Source organism: Amphiura filiformis, chromosome 15 (assembly GCF_039555335.1).
Source record: "Amphiura filiformis chromosome 15, Afil_fr2py, whole genome shotgun sequence".
Classification (NCBI taxonomy): domain Eukaryota; kingdom Metazoa; phylum Echinodermata; class Ophiuroidea; order Amphilepidida; family Amphiuridae; genus Amphiura; species Amphiura filiformis.
Genome location: NC_092642.1, coordinates 29,852,101 through 29,871,735, shown reverse-complemented (window position 1 = coordinate 29,871,735; position 19,635 = coordinate 29,852,101). Strand labels below are relative to the sequence as shown.

The 19,635-nt window shown below is 37.7% G+C and overlaps 1 protein-coding gene across 1 annotated transcript; it reads left to right on the top strand.

Annotated features, from left to right (window-relative positions):
* Positions 1–1,546: 1,546 nt before the first annotated feature.
* LOC140170854 (polycystin family receptor for egg jelly-like) lies at positions 1,547–19,473 on the top strand. The gene is made up of 24 exons (XM_072194066.1): positions 1,547–1,749; positions 2,095–2,324; positions 2,848–2,998; positions 3,207–3,289; positions 4,487–5,401; positions 5,546–5,687; positions 5,911–6,079; positions 6,619–6,800; positions 8,314–8,571; positions 8,916–9,085; positions 11,241–11,406; positions 11,917–11,978; positions 12,254–12,325; positions 12,871–12,996; positions 13,397–13,522; positions 14,135–14,240; positions 14,532–14,599; positions 14,871–15,122; positions 15,798–16,194; positions 16,665–16,900; positions 17,134–17,361; positions 18,314–18,415; positions 18,560–18,675; positions 19,272–19,473. The coding sequence occupies exons 2-24, from the start codon at positions 2,232–2,234 to the stop codon at positions 19,471–19,473; spliced, it is 4,422 nt and encodes a 1,473-aa protein (XP_072050167.1). The 5' UTR covers positions 1,547–1,749; positions 2,095–2,231.
* The last annotated feature ends 162 nt before the right edge of the window (positions 19,474–19,635 follow it).

Sequence of the window (19,635 nt, the reverse complement as noted above, 5' to 3'; positions counted from 1 at the left end):
TCGGCAAAATGAAACGAGCTGAGTAATTGATTCCTTGTTAGAATTATTTTTGTTTTCAATAAGGCATTGATTGCTGATTGCTGATGTGCAAAAGTTGCATATCAGTTAGGATTGAACAGTATATTCAATCATAACAATATACGTGGTAAATTTTTACTTAATATAAAAATCACTTTGCCCGTTTCAGATTATGAAACCCACTTGCATCGACTTTCCCGGAACCATTTATTGTAAAGAGACAAACACTTGTGAAGCGGCGACAGACTGCCCATTGGATGCCAACACGTGGCATTCCAGTTCTATCTCCCGTCACTCATGTACAGCAACAGAAGTATATTGTATGCATACCGCCAAAGGCGTTCCAATTGTCAACATAGGCTCATGCCCTGCTGACCAAGAACGATATCCTACTGAACTTAATGCCATTGTGCCTCCTAGATACGAGTTAGTCCATCGTATTCAAATGAAACCATCAACTCCAGGATATAATTATTTCAATGAATATACCATCGTCAGTGATACCACACTTGTTAGGCCATTGCTGATGAAGGTTGGTTACGTTCTAGCCATTGTGGAACCAGCTGCCGGTATACATATAGCCTATGAGATCCCTCCAGATGACGAACCATCGGAGATAAGCGTCACTGGTTGGGTTGAAATCAGAAGACGTCATTTCCTGCGAGGGATTCTTAGTCAGCCTCTTGTAACATCTTATCAGGATTCTTTGATAGTACCTGGCGTTTACGTTGTATCGGCTGTTGTGAACAGCTTATCAGCAGAGGGTGCCGTTGTTCAGGCGTATGTTGAGTTGAACAATGACACAATATCAGGTATTGTTGTTGCGATCTTTTGTATATGCATTTTTGTTCAATCAAATGTCTAATGCCATGCTACGGGTTTTCAGACTTTGACAAAAACATCCAGCTATCAAATTTATTGTATGAACCTATATTTGCAAATATTTCATGAAAAGTCTGAATGCAAATGTGGGTTTTCTCGCTTAAGTCGATGTTATGGTTATGATCAATAATAGCAACTGTTTTTAAGTCATTTCTATATCTGCAACTTAAAGAGATTCATATATCAGGAACCGTAAGTCCAATTCAGGGATACCTACTCCCGCGACGAATTACCTAATATGCTTGATGGTCTTGTAAATATTCTTGTGATAGAACTACTTTGAATAGCGCTCATGTTTCATTACCATTAACGCGGATTGGTTTTCTCCAATAATAGGACTAACAATTGACATACTTCCAAAGACCGTGATAGCCCAGCAAGAAAGTGTTACTGTTAGGGCATGGCTAGAGACGGGTAATCAAGTTCACTTCTCATGGGATTGGGGAGATGGCACCGATGCAACCTCTCTGAGGCTAGGTAGGTGTTTTGATAATCAAGTTGATGTCCAATGTTCATATTAGCCATATAGAAATGCGTCAAGCCGAATTTTGACCGTATCGTAAATGCCAATATTTCATTTCAAATGCATTTTAATGTGTTCAATAATTCAATAATCATAAGATTTATTTGCTCCCATTCCAGCTTCCAATGCATCTCAGTATGACGAACTCACACATATTTACGACCATATCCGTGGCAACGTTACGATTACCGTCACAGCCTGGAACCAATGGGACCCACCTGTTAACCAGACTGGTGTTGTACAAGTCTTATATCCAGTGCAAAGACACCAGTATTACGTCACTTTAAGTGGTGGAGATCCGATTCCATATGTGTATCCCGAAACAGGTGAAACGTCTTACAACTTTGTACTTTTAACTGGAAATTGAAACTCGATCTGTTTAAATAATACTATTGTTATTGTCTATTGTTGTTTTAATTATTTTTCATCTTATTCTGATCCTTTTTATATACGTATACATATCCATGTCGTGTTATCGAAAATAATGCACGAAGAGAAGAGAGGGCAAGAGAATAAGAAGAAGTAGAAGAAGAGAACGAAGATGAAGAAGAGGAGGAAGTAGAAAATATAATCTACTGTACAATATGTGTTCACAATTAACGAAGCTGCTACTGTTTGATATATCATATATATGAAATGCATGTAGAAACGTCGACTATTATTCTCCACAGATGTGGATTTTCTTGTGTGGCACACATTCGCTAACGGTGAACTGGTTGCTAGCAACACGTATGTTACCGCGGGATCTTACAGCAGTATAAATACAGCGGATCCCTTGGAGCTGAATCTTGTTACGAGTGGTACTAACATGCCCGTGTCTGTTGGGTTTCAATTACCCGCCACTTACGATATTTATGTAATTGTGACCAATGGATTCAGTCAGGAAATCTACAACGTTTCAGTAAGTGGTACTTCTTTGAATTATGGTAATTAGATTTAGGAGTATAAGACTCATTATCGAAATGATCTTCATGATGATGAACCTCCTCCTCCTCCTCCTCCACCTCTTCCTCCTCCTCCTCTTCTTCTTCCTCCTCCTCCTCCTTCTTGTCATCATCATCATCATCATCATCATCACCATCTTCATCAACATCCTCATCATAATCATCATCATCATCATCATCTTCTTCGGCATTATTTTTGTTTTCTATGTTATCATTATCGTCGTAATCATCATCAACATCATCGTTATCAATATCATTATCATCATTGTCATCATCATCTTCGTCAGTATGTTCAATTTTATATGTCATCATCATCATCATCATTATCATCGTCATCGTCGCCATCGTCATCATCATCATCGTCGTCGTCGTCGTCGTCGTAAATCCTGATAATGAAAAGGTGCGGTAAAAGGAATACTTTCCATAATGAGTGGTAATCCCACACGATAATGGCCTGTTTGTGAAATCCTTCATTCCCAGGTAACCCTGGTAGAAGCAATTGCAAACCACACCTGTTCTCCAATGTATCGGCCACTTTCCATAACTGGTGAACTTGTTCCTGGAAAAGGTGGACATAGCAATATTTTTCCTGTGGATTCGCCGGTTTATTTTGTGCATACAATAGATGCTGGTAAGTTGATACATACTGATTTGTTTTGTCAAGCATATTTCATAACCAAACATTAGTTCATGATATGATTTTCTTTCATATATTTGTTTATTTTTTATTTATTTTCCTGTCAATATTTTCTCCTTTTTTACCGTCAAACATGCAATTTAGAATATATGTTACACAAAATTAATGCAATTGTTTTGATTAATTTATATTTATCTTGAAGGCTCTGATGTTGACTATTTATACGGCGTGGAGGGCTCAGAGACATTGTTACAAGAACCTGTAATGTCCTACCAATTTACTCAGGTAAAGATTGCATCCAGCTATTAATTTTAACTCATTATGCATTTTGTTTCGACATCATGAAAAAACGTTCAGGGGTCAGCAAAACTGACACATTTGGTCTCCATTCTACGATAAATATGTGGTTAACAGAATATCATGGTAAGGTGCTATTCCGAGCAATGTGAATTAATGCACAGAAACCCAGTGCCTGGAAAGTCACCATTAGTACATCCAAGTGGAAACCCTGTGCCGGAAAAAGCAATATTAGTACATCAATTGTATATAGAGCAGAACCACAGGGTGGGAAATTCAACATTGGTTCATCAATTGTATGTAGAGCAAACACCCAGTGCCGGGAAAATCCACATTAGTGTAGAAATTGTATGTAGAGCATACACCCAGTGCCAGGAAAATCAACATTAGTGTATCAATTGAATATAGAGTGGACACAGTTTCGGGAAAATCAACATTATTAGTGCATCAATTGTATGAGGAGTGAAAACCCGGTGCCGGGAAAATCAACGTTAGTGTATCAATTGCATGTAGATTGGAAGCCCAGTATCGGGAAAAATCAACATAATTAGTGCTTTAATTGTACGTAGAGTGAAAACCCAGTGCCGGGAAAATCAACATTAGTGTATCAAATGTATGTAAAGCAAACACTCAGTGCCGGGAAAATCAAAACTAGTGTATCAATTAAATGTAACCTCAGTGCCGGAATTATGTACATCAATTGTAATAAAAGCTGAAATCAGTGGCGACAAAAATCAAAATTAGTGTGCCAATTGTAAGGTGGCGACCCAGTTTCCCAAATCTTATTTTGGATTAGTGTCCATTTCAATCGAATCTATTTAATTAATGTTATGGATTAGAATTTCAATCTATAAAATTGATTAATTTAATCCAGATTAGTTAAATTTTGATTCAAGGATTTAAAAATACATTTAATACCGTAAAACCTCGTCTACAAGCATATAGAGTGCTTCTGATGAAAGCTAAATTAATCCCGGTGCCTTTATGGAGTTTGGGCAAATAAATGACAGATCCAAGCATATTTGAACAAGTATTATTGTAAGACCAATATTTTGTATTGGTATATTTACGATAGTTTCGTATTTAGCTTTCATCAAAAACACTATATATGCTTGTAGAAGAGGTTTTACGGTATAAGAGAAAACCTGGGACTGTTTTAAACATTCGCGTTTCTCCTTTTTTCAGCCTGGACGGTACCATGTATACTGCTATGCTGACAATGTCTTTGGTACTACCCCACAAGTTGATTTTGACGTAATACTATATGGCAATATCAAAGGAATTACGGTAACAGATTTGGGTTTAACCCAGGCAGATCAACCACGATCAATCCAAATCGATATAACTGACCTTGGATCGAACTCTTCATTGATGATCGATTATGGAGACGGAAGTAATACCTCAGTATACACCTGTCAATCATGTGATAACCCGTATCCAGATGCACTCTGGGAAGGGACTCTAGACTTCGCCACTACTTCTATCATCAACCACATCTACACAACCAATGGGTCATTCTACATCAGCCTATACGGATGGAACTTAGTTTCAGACTATGAGGTTGTTACCCTAATAATAGTATCAGCTTACTATTGTGGACAGCCTTCACTGACCATTCGAAATAGAAGCCCTTCATGGAGAGAGCCAAGGCGTGTCCATCGCAAAGATAATGTAGTAATTGAAGCCGTCACTAAACTTGGCCACGTCTGTCAGGTGGATCACGTGATTAGAACATGGGATATCCAACAGCTTAATGTATCATCTGGTGACGACCTATTTGAGGACATTTTACTGACTGATCTACCAGAAGATAACGCAATGTTTGTTAGTAATGCAGATACAAGCGAAATAAGAATCCCTCCTTTCTATGCGATAAGTTATGGACTGTTTCGTTTTACTCATAGAGTCAAGGTTGTTTATACAAACGGAGAGATCTTCCATCTCCGTGCTGAGGAATATGTTTACCTTGAGCCTTCTGATATTGACGTCATTATCGTACCAGGACAAACTACGTTAATTACAAAGGGACGTGGTCAACTTCTTCTATTGCAACCAGGAGTTTTGTCGGTTGATCCTGATCAGGACCCAGCTGGGCCCCAAGTAAGTTATTATATATAATAAAATATTTTGAAAAACGAATGATTAATATTCTACATATTCTAGTCTGACATTGAGTTAACATTTCAAACAAAAGTGGTTCTAAGTTTTTTACTTATGTTCTCTTTTATTTCCATCTGATTTTAGATATTTGATAAAATCAAGTTCTTCTGTAGACGAGTGGGGGAACCATGGCCTTTAGTTTACGGAGGGTTTCTTGACGAGAACCCCATTCCTGATGACATCGATCCACAAAACCCGTTGTATGGGACTGGTTGTTTTAGAACAGGTATTGATATCATTGTTGACAAAAGAAAAACAAAAGAAAACCCTCATAAATCATCCCATTAGCCTACTATAAATATTGTGATCGGGAGGTAAATAAAGTATTAGTAAATGTTTTAAATAGTAAATAGTTGACTGAATCATTTTTATGTGATTGGATGTCCAGAGCAAGGAATGTATGTACGTTAATTAAGAGCCGCAACAAATGCAATCATATTCCTTTACAGGTCCTGGCAGACTGGACTACATAAGCAGCACCTATAATTTGGATACTGTTGGAATGACAGCAGAAGTGACTTACGAGATTATGGTGGTTATTACAAAAGATACCAGAGAAGGACGGGCAACTTTATTGGTTAAAATAGAGGAAGGGGACGTTCCGGAACCCAGTATCACGTAAGCTAACGTAATATCCAGTCGTTAGAATCACAAAGTTTTGAATTAAATCAAATACTGGAACATTATTTGCAACTTGCTACGTTGTGTCTGAAACCATCAGACTTCATCAGGTAACGGACTCGCTGGTCATAATATTGACACCCGAGGACGCAGTGACTCTTGATAAGGAGAAGTAGTATAGCATAGGAAAGGCATCAAGGAAGCCATCTGGGACAGAGTAGAGCAGCCGTCACTTAATAAGAAAGGGGGACTGAGACATATCTCACGCATGGGACCGGGCCATCAAAACGACCCCTAGCCGTCACAAAGTGTCACATGACCTGATGAAGTCTGATGGTTTCAGATGCAACGTAGGAAGTTGCAAAATGTAAGTTCCAGTGTGTAATTTTAATTCAAAACTTTGTGTAAGCTGACGTGTTTGTGATATTTTGATCGGTTGCTTTTGTTTGTTATTGTCTTTTGGTTGGATGCTTACACATGGTTGTGGCTGGGTTACGTGCTTGGTTTAATGCTTGTTTGTTTGACTCACTTTACAGGTGTAATGCAGGGACCACATGTCGCCACAATTTTGATGTTCAAATCATCAATCCTACTTCAGATTTCCGTATAGAAGTAGATTGCCAAGACGATTGCGATATTCAGTCGTATGAATGGACGCTAACAATAAAAAGTGGAAACGACCTCATAGAACCTGTTGGATGGCGCGATTATGCAACGGGTTAGTCAAACTATTCTTTTTCATGGCAGTTACCACCATAATGTAATCAGTTTTCTTACTTCAGCTTGTAACCTGCATCATCATCAATATGATGAATGTACAACACAAGTAATCTTGTAGTAAATTTATACCTCAAGGAAATAACGTCCTATTGAAACAAACGTAGGTGAACATCCTGATCAGATTATTCAGTTAGATTAGATTATATTAGATTCAGTTAGGTTAGGTTAGATTTGGTTAGACAAGGTGTCCAAATTGACAACCATCTTCAATGGAGGAGTCACATCAGGATGACCGTCTCGAAGGTATGCATTATATTGGGCGAAACATATGGTTCACGATTGTTTGATGTAATGTAAAACTGTGTAATTTTAAAGTAATGTTGAACAATGATGGCGCCATTTATCTTAAATCTTGTTTGCATGTTTACAAGGGGCAGACATTTGTATAATGGTATTAGAACACTAGAAAAATACTAACAAATGACAAGGAAATTTTCAAAACTTTTTTATCATGACATAAGGAATAAGTCATATTATTTGGCTAATTTGAATTTAAAAAATATATGTAAATGGCGCCCTCAATTTCCACACTAATGTACAGTTTATATATAGAATGAAAATTTGATTGATATAGAAACGAAAATCTCTCTTTTAAGAGCTTATAAGCTTAAAAGCTTTAAAATATATCTGCATTAGTATGATAACTGTTGATATTGTCCAGCTCTAGAATGGAACATTATATAATGTTTCTTGTTTTTTTATAATTTATAAATGACCACATCAACCAACCGTGGGTTAGATTAGATTAGATTAAGTTCGATTAGATTAGAACAAATTAGATTCAGTTAGGTTAGATTATATTTGATTAGATTCAGTTTAGATTAGATTTGGTAAGGTTATATTAGCTAATATTAGATTAGATTAGATTGGATTACATTCGTCCCATAGCTCTGGATTCACGATATGGTCGACTGTGGCGACTGCGCTCTTTATTAATACCACAACATTTTCGAAATAATCAAAGTATAAACGGAAAGAAGATATGTCAAAGTAAAGTTAATCAAATTGTGTTAGTTAAATTCAGCATTAATGTAGATTATATTAGTACAGAGTACATTGATATATATATATATATGGTTTGTCTTCTTAAATATTGCTAGGAAGTCAAATTAACTAAGTCGATTAGGCGTTCGACTATGGTGCAAGAGCCTGAGGTTGTGGGTGCGGACGCTGGCAGTGGTTAGTACGCTCTCGTGTAAAAATTGAGTTAGGTTGAAATTCCCCTGAACAAGGAACCACTTTATTGTCGATATAACTTGTACGATCCTGGCTGTAAAGGTCTATTGTGGAATTTTTAGGGTGTGTGCTTCTTATCTCTAAGTCCCTGAGTTGCTGCTAAATGGTTTATGGAAAAATGTGGGTGGTAGTGGACAATGACAACCTGTAAAGAGTGCTGAAGCTTGTGGATTAACGTCTAGGTGCTGTGCCTGTATAATATTTATTTTCTGCAGGTATTTCTACATCAAGCATGTTCCTCGGTAGAGACGTATTCAGTCTAATACCAGAAGGATCTGAAATATATTTCATAGTTGAAGCGACAGACACAAACGGAGACGTAGGTGTATCGCAGATGAAAGCCACTCTGAATCCGCCTCCTGTCCCTGGCGATTGTACTATAACCCCAAATAATATTGCAGTGTTTGAAACGATCACGATCCAGTGTTCTGATTGGACGGATGATGATGGCATTGTGCAGTATGAATTTTATGGTATGTGAAATTACATTTACGTTATTGTTGCAGGAAACACAAGGACTTATCTCTTTCGACAATATGGATTAACATTCTTTGAGTTATGTATACATGTTATATCATAACTCGGGAATTTATAACTGTGTCACGTTTTATATGCTTTTTATTCAAACAAAAGACACTTTGATGACACAAAAATACCATTCACTGCATAATTCATAATAAATTTATTTAATTAATACAAATGACATACCTAAAGCACAAAAGAAACAGACGCGAAGTCCACAAATCGTATGTGCTATACCGTATGCGGTAAGACTAACGGGTCTCTTTACCAGCAAGAATTTATTTTCCATTCACAGTGGAATCTTCAAGTAGTTCCATCATCAAGGTTCTTACATTTGGAAATTCACCAAGTGTAACAGTGGCCCCTCCTGTTGGCCTTGCTACTGAGGACTTCGTATGGAATGTTGCCGTTAGAGTCACTGATTCCTTGGATGCAACCACCACACACGTTATGGGCCAAATTACCGTAAGTATTGTTAACGCCATCCAATATGGGAGAAATTTCAGGGCGAGTTATCTTGAAGTTGAAATTCGTGTCATACACAAGCTGAATCAAATTCCCGGGAGGTCACTCCCATTGTGGCCTGTACACCATCCGCGATAATGAAAACGCGTAAAAAGGGTAGTTTTTCGTGGGTAGGCACGATACGCGCGTAACGTGTTTAGGGTGTCAAAAACATGAAATATTGGAAAAAGGGTAGCAAAATTGCAATTGCTAATACGCGGAAATGAAATTTAGGGTATGAAATTTGATGTAAGGAAGAAAATCCGTGTTTAGGGTATCGTTTTAGCCAAGGGTTAAATCCTTGTTTAGGGTGCTTTTCAAAAGCTGATTATCGCGGATGGTGTACAGGCCACAATGGGAGTGACACCCCCCGGGATCAAAATAATGGATACCCCATTCGTTACCATTGATTATGGACTTCCACATAAAATCCAACATCAGATTTACCTCAGGTATTTGAAGATTAATATTAACCAACAGATATTGAAATACAAGTCTCTTTTATGGGTAACAAGTCTCCACATACATAAATGTCAGCCAGTTAAAAAATTTCACTGACAATCCAGGATTTGAACCTGAAACCTTAGGATCACCGGACCGATGCTCTACCAACTGAGCTAATGAGTCGGATGGGGAAGAGCTGGGATGTCAATATTGTTAGGTTTCAGAAGAGAGTCGTACCACTATTTTGTTAAGGTATTACCACTTCTAATGGTTAAAAGCCGCATACTTCTATCTCAATACGGTATTAATGGAATGCGCATCTCAGATTGCTGGGTTAATAGGTTGTCTCAGTCCCAGCCGGTTTGTGTTCCTCCGTCACTAAACAAACCGTCTGGCAACAACCTCATTGTACGTCTTTTCTGATTGGCCAATCATGGCCATCATAAAATGTTAAGACTGAGAATCGGCTGTCAATCAGCCCTGGACTTCAGCGGTTGATGGGCAGCTATGCAGTTACATAAATCCACACAACGTACGTGAGTACGCGCTGCGAGTCGCTGACATGAAAGAGGATATCAGACAATTGGCGCCTCAGTAGCTGCTAAGCTAGCGTATAATTTGAGGTTTGCGGCATCTACAAATAGTGGGGCCCTATGATGTTTAGTGTCACTGACACAAGTCACGTCCTATACCCAATCGAAAACAGTTTTATTTGGAAATTCATTAACCACTCAGCGATCGTCATTTCACGGATTGTCGCCAGACGGTTTGTTTAGTGACGAAGGAGCGCAAATCGACTGGGACCGATACTAGGTTAATAGGCTGTTGTTTAATACAATAAACTACGATGGCATCCGGTGACGTAATCATGAGGCGATATTGGCTGAAACAGGTTGACTATATAAAAATTGCATCGATAATTTTATTACATAAATACCTGAACAACTCGTAAAGCATTATATCATATACATTAAAGGAGTATTTCGTGATCTTAGCATCCTCTTTTTATGACATTTTTCAGTGGATATCCACGAAAAAAAGCTTATCCCCAAAATTTCATTTCATTCCGATTTTGCGTTTGCGAGTTAGGCATGAATATGTATATTACACTACTCCATAGATAATGTGTTGTGTTGTAATTTCGTTCTGGTATACCAAATTCAAATTTCACGATATCTTTGCTAAACGAATTAATCTGCAAGAATTTTTTTGTACAGACCCATTATGTAGCCAGAGGTTGGGGGGGGGGCACTCAACTTAAATTTTGGTAGGGGTGTGCGGCGCGGGCGCTCGAACTTTGGGAACTAAGAACTGATTTTCGGGCAAAATAGGGGCTTGAAGAACTGAAATTAGGGCCAAATTTTAGGCTGTTGAGCTAAAAATTTCTAAATTATTTCCAAATTTGAGCTTAAAGAGCTACAATTCAGAGTTTGAGGCTCAAAGAACTGGAGCAGATCCAAATGTGTGGCTTAAGGAACTGCCGGAGAGCCTGAAAAAGGGACACTTGAGCGCCGCACATACCCGTACCAGCTTAACATGTGAGTGCCCCCCGGGAGGTTTGTTTTAGAAAAGTGGGGGGGTGATGCTGTGGATCACGAATTGCTCTTTTAATTAAAGTAATTGCAAACAATGGCCAATAATAACAAGACTATAAAATTTTTACATGTTGAAGGTGAGCTTATCAGAAGATGCTACACGTCAACTATTTAGCATAACAAATGATGACCTAGACCGGGGCACGCTGTATGATGAGTTGATAATTGAAGACGATTCACACGCGATAAACTGGCAAATTCTACTAGATGCGTCCATACTAAATGAACTCAATTATCTTGATTGTGAGTATATTTGTTTTCATGATAAATAATCAATTGAAAACAAAGTAAAATGGAACCGTTCTTACGATAATGGATCGTCACATGAATGGTCAACAACATATCAGTTCAAATGTAATCAGAAGTTTTAAGAATATTGCACCGCCTTTTCTCACCCAAATGATGGCACTAACTCATTCAGTCAGACAGTGTCTGCAGCATAATGCCCCATGCAGTGACTGTCAACTATTGGTGCCTTTTTCTGCCTGTGTGGTCGAACCAATACCATAATGTAAAACATGTAACTTTGATGAACAAAGGAAGAAACAATTTCTGTGGTGTGATATATTTGGTATGAAATGTGTATGTTTGTATTGGTGGTTAAAGTGAGATGGTGACTTCCTAACTTCTTTACTACACAAAAAGTTGTCATGTGAGGTAAAGAGGCAACAGGATGAATTCCCGTTGTGATGTGATAAAGCAAACTATATTAGGCAGAAGTAACATAATGACTCCAATAATTTGTCTTTGCAGCTATACCACAACTATATACAACAACAGATACAGCTGCTACAACTTTGTCTCAAAATGTTACCGTAAGTAAAGTTATAAATTCTGCGAAGACATATTCATCGGAATAATTCGCGGCCTTCGACGAAATGTGTCGTTTGATATTATAGTTTGTTTTGCAGCAAATAACATTACTGTGAAAATGAAAATTGAACAAAGTTGTAAAGAAATTAAAACAATGCAACAATACAAATGGGTGAGAAATCATATTGATTAAAAAATACTTACAAATGTTTACTGCCTTTGTTATATAATGTTTGTTTACTAAATTTACTAAAAATTGACATAAAAACATTTTCAGAACCAAGGAACAACTACGAAACCACTGAGTCTGGCGCAACAACGGGAGTTGGCAAGGGTAACACGGGCGTATGTAAGTTAACAGTGAAAAGTAGCAAGTAGTAATAAGTATTCCTACTTATTTAGGACTCTATATCTTCTTATTGTTAAAAATCTTGTTAAGCCATATTCAAGCCATTTGACATGTTTAGAGGAAAAGATGCAAGCAATTGCAACGTCGTCTTTTGGATGAGCAATACACGTGAACTTCAGAAGATAGTATAATATAAGTGTCATCATTTATAAACAAAACCAAGCGCGCTTTTGGGAGTGACTTTCGGTAAATCCCATAAGGCTTTGCGAATATACCTGAGATGTCGTCATTTGACGTCACGCAAATGTGCACATCCTTTAGCGAGCATCGTTACTGCGCATGTCAAGGTCGCGAAGTGCGCAGTAAGGATGTGCGCATCGGCGTGACGACATCACATATCTATTCGCAAAGGCTTATGGGATTTACCGAAGAGGTCAATTAGAAACTGTTGCTTCAGAACAGACGGTGTCTTATTAAAAGTCTTCGTAATTCTGTCTTTGGTAATGTAAAGCTCTAATAATCATATTGCTGTAATACAATTATAGGTACGACGAGATTTAACCACGTTATTATCAACCTCCAGTATGGACTCCGTGGCCGATATCTTGCTGGTATCTGGGTCTACCAGTGTCTTGACTTCGGCCACAGACGAACTCTCTCACCAAACATTAGTAAGTAGCTCTTCAAATTCCTCCCTTATTTCTTTTTCCTTTACGGAATATCAATGTCTTCAACGTGTTTAATTACGAAGAGCAATGTTTTGCTTTTCTGTTTCTCTGGTTTTTTTCATTTGTTTGTTTTTGCTTTTTGTTTGCTTTTTGTTTGCTTTTTGTTTGCTTTTTGTTTTGTTTTGTTTTTGTTTTTGCTTTGTTTTTTTGTTTTGTTTGGTTTTTGTTTTGTTTTTGTTTCTGTTTTTGGATTTTTTTTTACAATATAATACAATACAAATTCTGAATAATTATATAGAGCACATTCATGGAAATGCTGTAACAATTAACATCGGTATCGATACGCGGTGTTTTTTGTTTCACTTGACGTTAGTTAATTTGTTTTCATATTCTTTAAATTTAGACTGCGCTAGGAAGTATAGCAGAGACTATGGTATCAACGTATGACGAACTGGCGTCGTCAGTTGACCAAAATGAAGTGTATCGTGTTGGAGCTAATATTCTTGACAGCATAACAAATCTGTATAAGGTATTGTGTGGCTTATGGTCCATAATAAAGCGAAAACTGAGTCCATCTACAATTATTATTTTGATTCACATATGGACAATACGTTACCTGTGCCTTAAGAAAGGTTGGCATTTTTACCTCACAACCTGAGCCTCCCCCTGATGTTTTCTACCTGAATACTGAGGTGACCACTAAACAGGTTTTCACACAGCAAGAGTCAGTATACACAATCCAGATTGGTCATTAAGTACATAAGATAACTTACTGTGCAGTTTTGTAGTTCTTTGGAAATGATCTTCCCCTGAGGTATTTTAATTGTCAAATGTTGACAGTCTCACTACGTGGCATATCATAATCATACAGGGGCCGTTTGATTAAATGAGTTATTACCACCCAATTAGTTAATGAAATGCAACATTCTTTTAGTAAGGCACTTGTAAGCTAATGCATATTGTTTAGATGGAATCACAAAAGTAATACGGTTGTTCATCCCGGTTGTTCGTATCACCAATATTATATTGAGAATTAAACATACTGAATATTATAAATTAAAAATTGGCATTGCATACGCACCTGCAGAATTTCTTTCTATACATTGCCTGATCATTGTTTCCTTTAATTTTTGATTGACAGGGAAGTCACGATTCAATAACCACTCCAATGCATGCGATGGATGCATTCGAAGCAAGTGGTGAAGGAAGCTATAGTAATGTCATTCAGCTTGTTGAAGAAACTGTTGGTGAGTTTAAACTTTTTATGGTCGATAATGTCAATTCATCATAATGTTGTGATTGCCAGAGTGTTCCTTTTAGTCACTACATCAATATAATAAGGTGACTTGATGTTCCTTGAGAGTAGACTCTCATCTCATTTATGACCTAGTGTGTAAACTAGTATCTGTACTCAGCGTCTGCTGTCTGGACTTTACCGACCAGATTGTTGCACCATTTTCATTCCCTCTAGATATATTCAGCTTGTGACTTTCCAATAATTCCAGTAATTTGTTCTAATACTGTTTTCTTCTTTGCAGACACAACGACAGGGTTTGATGCGGCAGGAACTATATCTGAAAATACATTGGAAATGAAAAGAACGCAGGTATTATATATTGTTGACAAGCCCCAAACACTTTGTTTTGTTTACACAAACGTGAAAAATAAGGATCAAAGTGATAGAATGGAATTACTAGTAGATTAAAAGTTATCTTGTATCTGACCCACTTGGTAGAGTACAGGACTTTAGATCAAGGGTCCTAAACCTATATTTGTCAAAATCAATGATAACCAGAAATCGTTCATGATGTATTATTGTAAGTATTTTAACAAAACTCTTGCATAGTTGATTAATCTAAACATAGTATTCTTTGCAGGCGAGTCAGCTCTTAAGAAATCTGGATGAATCCTTCGAAAAATTGGAACAAACTTTGGCCAAGAATAAAGTACCACGAGAACCACCATACTCCTTGAATACCGCCAATGGCATAACGCTGACAGTAGAACGCAGTATAGCTGCTCAACTAACAAACCGGCAACTTACTGAAGGACAAGGGTCCTTTGATGTACCGTCAATAAATGATCTAGTTGGATCTGGTATAGGTGTTAATGATGTCATGGATGTTATGGTAAGATACACCTTGAATAAACCGACTCATTGTGATATGTCAGGTCCGGGGTAGACCCGTGTTTTATGATATACGGGTATCTGCTCAAGTTCTGTGATGTATTTTCAGCAATCTTGGTATACCAATTAATGCCCGAATCCTGCAGTATATTAATGGGTGGGGAAAGCAACTATCGAGAAAACCGGTTGTTTTTAGACTCAACGGGCACATCCGTGTATAATGTATTTTTTGAGAACCCAACTCTAGGTGTCAGGACAATGTGATTCTCCGTAGCCATGGTAGCTATAGGCATAGGTTTTAACATCAGAAAATGGAGAGGTCAGATTTAGTCTTAATAGTCTAGGTAACCACGATTTAGCTTTAGAGGGGAAATAAGTAGTCTTCCTTAATCCCACGCAAAGCTATAATCTTAATACTCCTTTCTAAAATGGTTTAATATGAAGATGACGAATGTCGATAAAACTAAGCTAAAGAATAGATCTTGGAGTGGTAATGGCCTACTTAAACGGGATGTAAATAACAGCTGGTAAAAACAATCAAAGTTGCTGGTAAATTTTATAAACAGCATTATCAAGAGTATGTAAACAAAGTTAAGCCTATAGGATACTACTGGCCTTACGGAAGAGAAATTCTCAAGACCACCTATCTACATTTTGATATTTTCCATTTTACCAGCGGCATTCGATGGATTTCAACCCATACAACTTTGATTCCACAAGTGAAAGGATATCTGAAGATACACACTTAATGGGATTAAGTTACTATACACGAGATGCTGGAAATAATTTATTGCACCTTCCTGTTCAGCAAATATCGCGAGATATCACCATCAAAATCCCCCGACCCACTACACAACAACCACCATGGAATCATTATACTCCTGTTCCACATAATGACACGGGCATGAGTTATCACAGCTTTAATATATCTCAGGATAATGTATCTGTGACAGTAGAAGTTAAAGCTGATAGTCCAGATATTCGTTATGCTGTGTTTATTAATTACGTGATACCACCAACTGTGGATGAATACGCGGACGTCTTTGTAATGCCAACATCTATGAGATCACCAGGTAAGCAATAAAAAACCACATGAGTGAAATTGGGTTATGTGGTCGTTAATGATAAAATGATCATGATCTTGCTTAACATAATTGTTGTCGAAACAGCGAAGAACTTAGATACAGAAGATGTAATGCCACTATACTAGGAGTACTGTTAGAACATTATACTCTCGTCTTGTGCCTGAATGTAGTGTACGTTTGTGGCCCTGCTAGTTTGTCAGCGCAATAGGGACAGCGATTCGACAAAGAAAGGGGGTAGTGTAGCAGAACCATATATTAGTTATCCACAAAAACACCGCTCAACCATGGTGACAAATCTGGGTTATTTCCCTTTTACTAAATAGACTTTGACCGCAGCATGACCACATTCTTATTTACATCCATACACACCCCCTTTCCCGCTGAAGCGCTGTCCCCAATGTTCTAGACATAATAACCGACGATTATTGAATGATAAGTATGATCATATTTCCATACAGGTACAAACGAATCCAGCAGTGTGTTTAGTTTCTTTGTGAACAACACATTGATAGGCAACAATAGAGGCAAATACTACATTGGGTTGATGGAAATTGACGACAGCGGCAACCATTCTAATGATTACGTGAGGCTCATGTCGGGAGAGTTCACATCGAGTTATTCGTTGCGAACGTTTACGTCTGGGTGTTCATTTTGGCGGAAAACTGATCAGATATGGTCGTCTGGTGGATGTGTGGTACGTAACAGATACATTTATGCCTTCTTTAAATGATGCTACTTTACGTGAGACGTTCATTTACGACGTAGTTAAGCCTCTTACGCTGCTTCAAATATAATGGCATTGTAATTGTTAACTTAAATGTGATAGAAAATACCGTTGAATACATTCACGAGGCCTTACGTTTCCTCTGTCTAAAATATATATACTAAGTTGAAAATTAATTATGTTAATCTTGATATATGTTATAGGTTGATGTGGCTACCAACCATCGTTACACATGCTGCCTTTGCAACCATTTAACATCGTTTGCTAGCACATGGATCGTACCACCAACACCATTAGATTTCGATTATATATTTGCTAATGCAGACTTCAAGGATAATATCACCATATATGTCACCACTATCGCAATTTACTTGTTCTTTATCATTCTATTCATTTGGGCAAGAAGAGCAGACAACAAGGATCTCATGTTGGTAGGGACTCACTTCATGGCTTTTTTTTTAAATAATAAAATGCTAGAGTGAACAAATAGCCCATGAGGAACAACAAGAGTGAAGGGGTACGGTAAAGCATCAGACACGTGAAATAAGATGCTTATGTACTATGCTCTTGGATGGTGCCCGTTGTCCCCGACTACTTCCTCTGGTCTGTTTCACGTAGTCGTTAGGTAGGAATGGGTCGTTTCCGTCCATTCGAGGCTTCTTTAACTTACTTGTAGCGAGAGAAGTTGAAGAGTGGGGAAGGGGTGCTGGCCCCTCACCCCAGATACCCCATACACACCTAAGTCGTGCGGTGGGGTGTGCACTATACATGAATTAAACTGAAAGCATCCTGAGATTCAGAACAGTTCGGGCATCCAGATGGCAGACGATATCTCTCGGTGAAGGATGGGGTGGTCAGTGCTTTAATACATCCCTCACTACACCTCACTACTCACTTATCGATGTAGTTCATCACGTATTTTACGAAGAAGCCTCTCCCAGCACGGTGCCGTTTAATTATAATGATGATATGACGTGACATTCGCAATAAAATAATTTATACGACAACTACCTTTTAAAGAGTCTTCAACACTTGGTGACGTCCGCAAAGGTTTAGTGAAGATATCGTTGTCTTTATGTAGGGACAAAAAATTATTCAAGAAGTTTTTTATTTTCGTGTATAAGAATATCAATTACAAATTTACCATAAACGGGAAAGGAAATGAATAGGAGGATGACTCAATAAGATGATGTGGTGATGATGGTGGTGGTGGTGGTGGTGGTGATGATGATGATGATGATGATGATGATGGTGATGATGATGATGATGGTGATGATGATGATGATGGTGATGATGGTGATGATGGTGATGATGAAGTTCCGATATAAGATTTAATTTAAAATGTTGATGATGTTAAATAGATATGTGACTTACTATTTACAGCTTGGTGTAGCACCATTACCAGATAACTCTCCTACTGACAGATATTATTACGAGATTGTGGTAGTTACTGGTCATCGCAGAAACGCCGGTACACAGTCAAAGGTAGGCGGTCTGCAGATGCTTACTTTGATCTAGAATATAAGTGTACTTTCCTTACTTTATATTCACCACCACCAATATTTTGCATTTTTGGCATTTTTAATATTTTTGGAACATCAACCGTATCTTCCACATGAATTTTTCTAGGTGAGTTTTATCGCATCCGGTGACCAGGATGAGACACAAGTGAGGATGTTCAGAGATGACAGGAGGAAGGTATTCAACAGAGGCAGCACTGATAGATTCCTGATGAGTGTGAGCAAGTAAGTCTCAAGCATTTTTACAAAGTCGGTTAAAATGGTACTACTAAGTCAGTGCAAAAATCGTTTTTGTTTGATTTTTTTTTAATAAGTAGTTTGAGCATTTTTGTCTCGCCAGTGCAATATTGGCGTATATCAACCAGTGTGGCCATTTTCAAGAGGAGCGTTTCGTGTTTCAAGTTTTAACTTATGCAAGTGTTTTTAAACTGATCAGACTTGTTAGATAACTTAAAATATGTGCCTTTATCTACATTTCATAATCAATAGCAATATTAAATTCGCCAAACATGGCACATTACAACTATATTGCATTCACCCGCCGGCTCTATTCGGTAACTGTAGAATCAACTTTCTTTCAACATTAGATCTGCTTTGTTATTTAAATATCAAATTCTAGAAAGACCAAAGTTATTTTTGATTTCAATACGTAAATGATACGTGCCTGCTACTGATTTGCTGCTTGCGTAATTTATGCTTTCATCAAAAGAAGAACCCTGTAAATTTGGGTCCTTAAATATCTGGCCTCTGTCCGTTGTCACATTAGATTGATAACGAATTACAAGACGCCAATGTAGTAATGCATTTAATTGTTTTGACAGGCCCTTGGGTACGTTGAACTACATGAGAATTTGGCATGACAATAGCGGCATTGGTAAACACCAAAGTTGGTATCTGAATTATATTGCCATCCGGGACATCCAGACCAAAGAGCGTTTCTATTTCATAGCGAATACGTGGTTTTCTGTGATAGATGGTGATGGCCAGGCAAGTTTCTACACATCACTTTTCTCGTTAATTTAAATTCGAGTAAAAATTCAATAATAAATTAAGAATATAGAAAGCTTGGTATTTTGTATGGTGTTGCGAGAAATAGTTAAACGACAGTAAAATACAGAAAAGCAGATAAAAAGCCGCACAGCATTTATCATTTTTATCACCTGATCAAACGTGAAGGCAAGAAAT

Coding starts and splice junctions, on each gene's coding strand:
- LOC140170854 (XM_072194066.1), top strand. CDS start 2,232: ATGCCCGTGTCTGTTGGGTTTCAATTACCCGCCACTTACGATATTTAT. Junction 13,523..14,134: donor GCATAACAAATCTGTATAAG/GTATTGTGTGGC, acceptor TTTGATTGACAG/GGAAGTCACGATTCAATAAC. Junction 16,901..17,133: donor GGTCGTCTGGTGGATGTGTG/GTACGTAACAGA, acceptor TATATGTTATAG/GTTGATGTGGCTACCAACCA.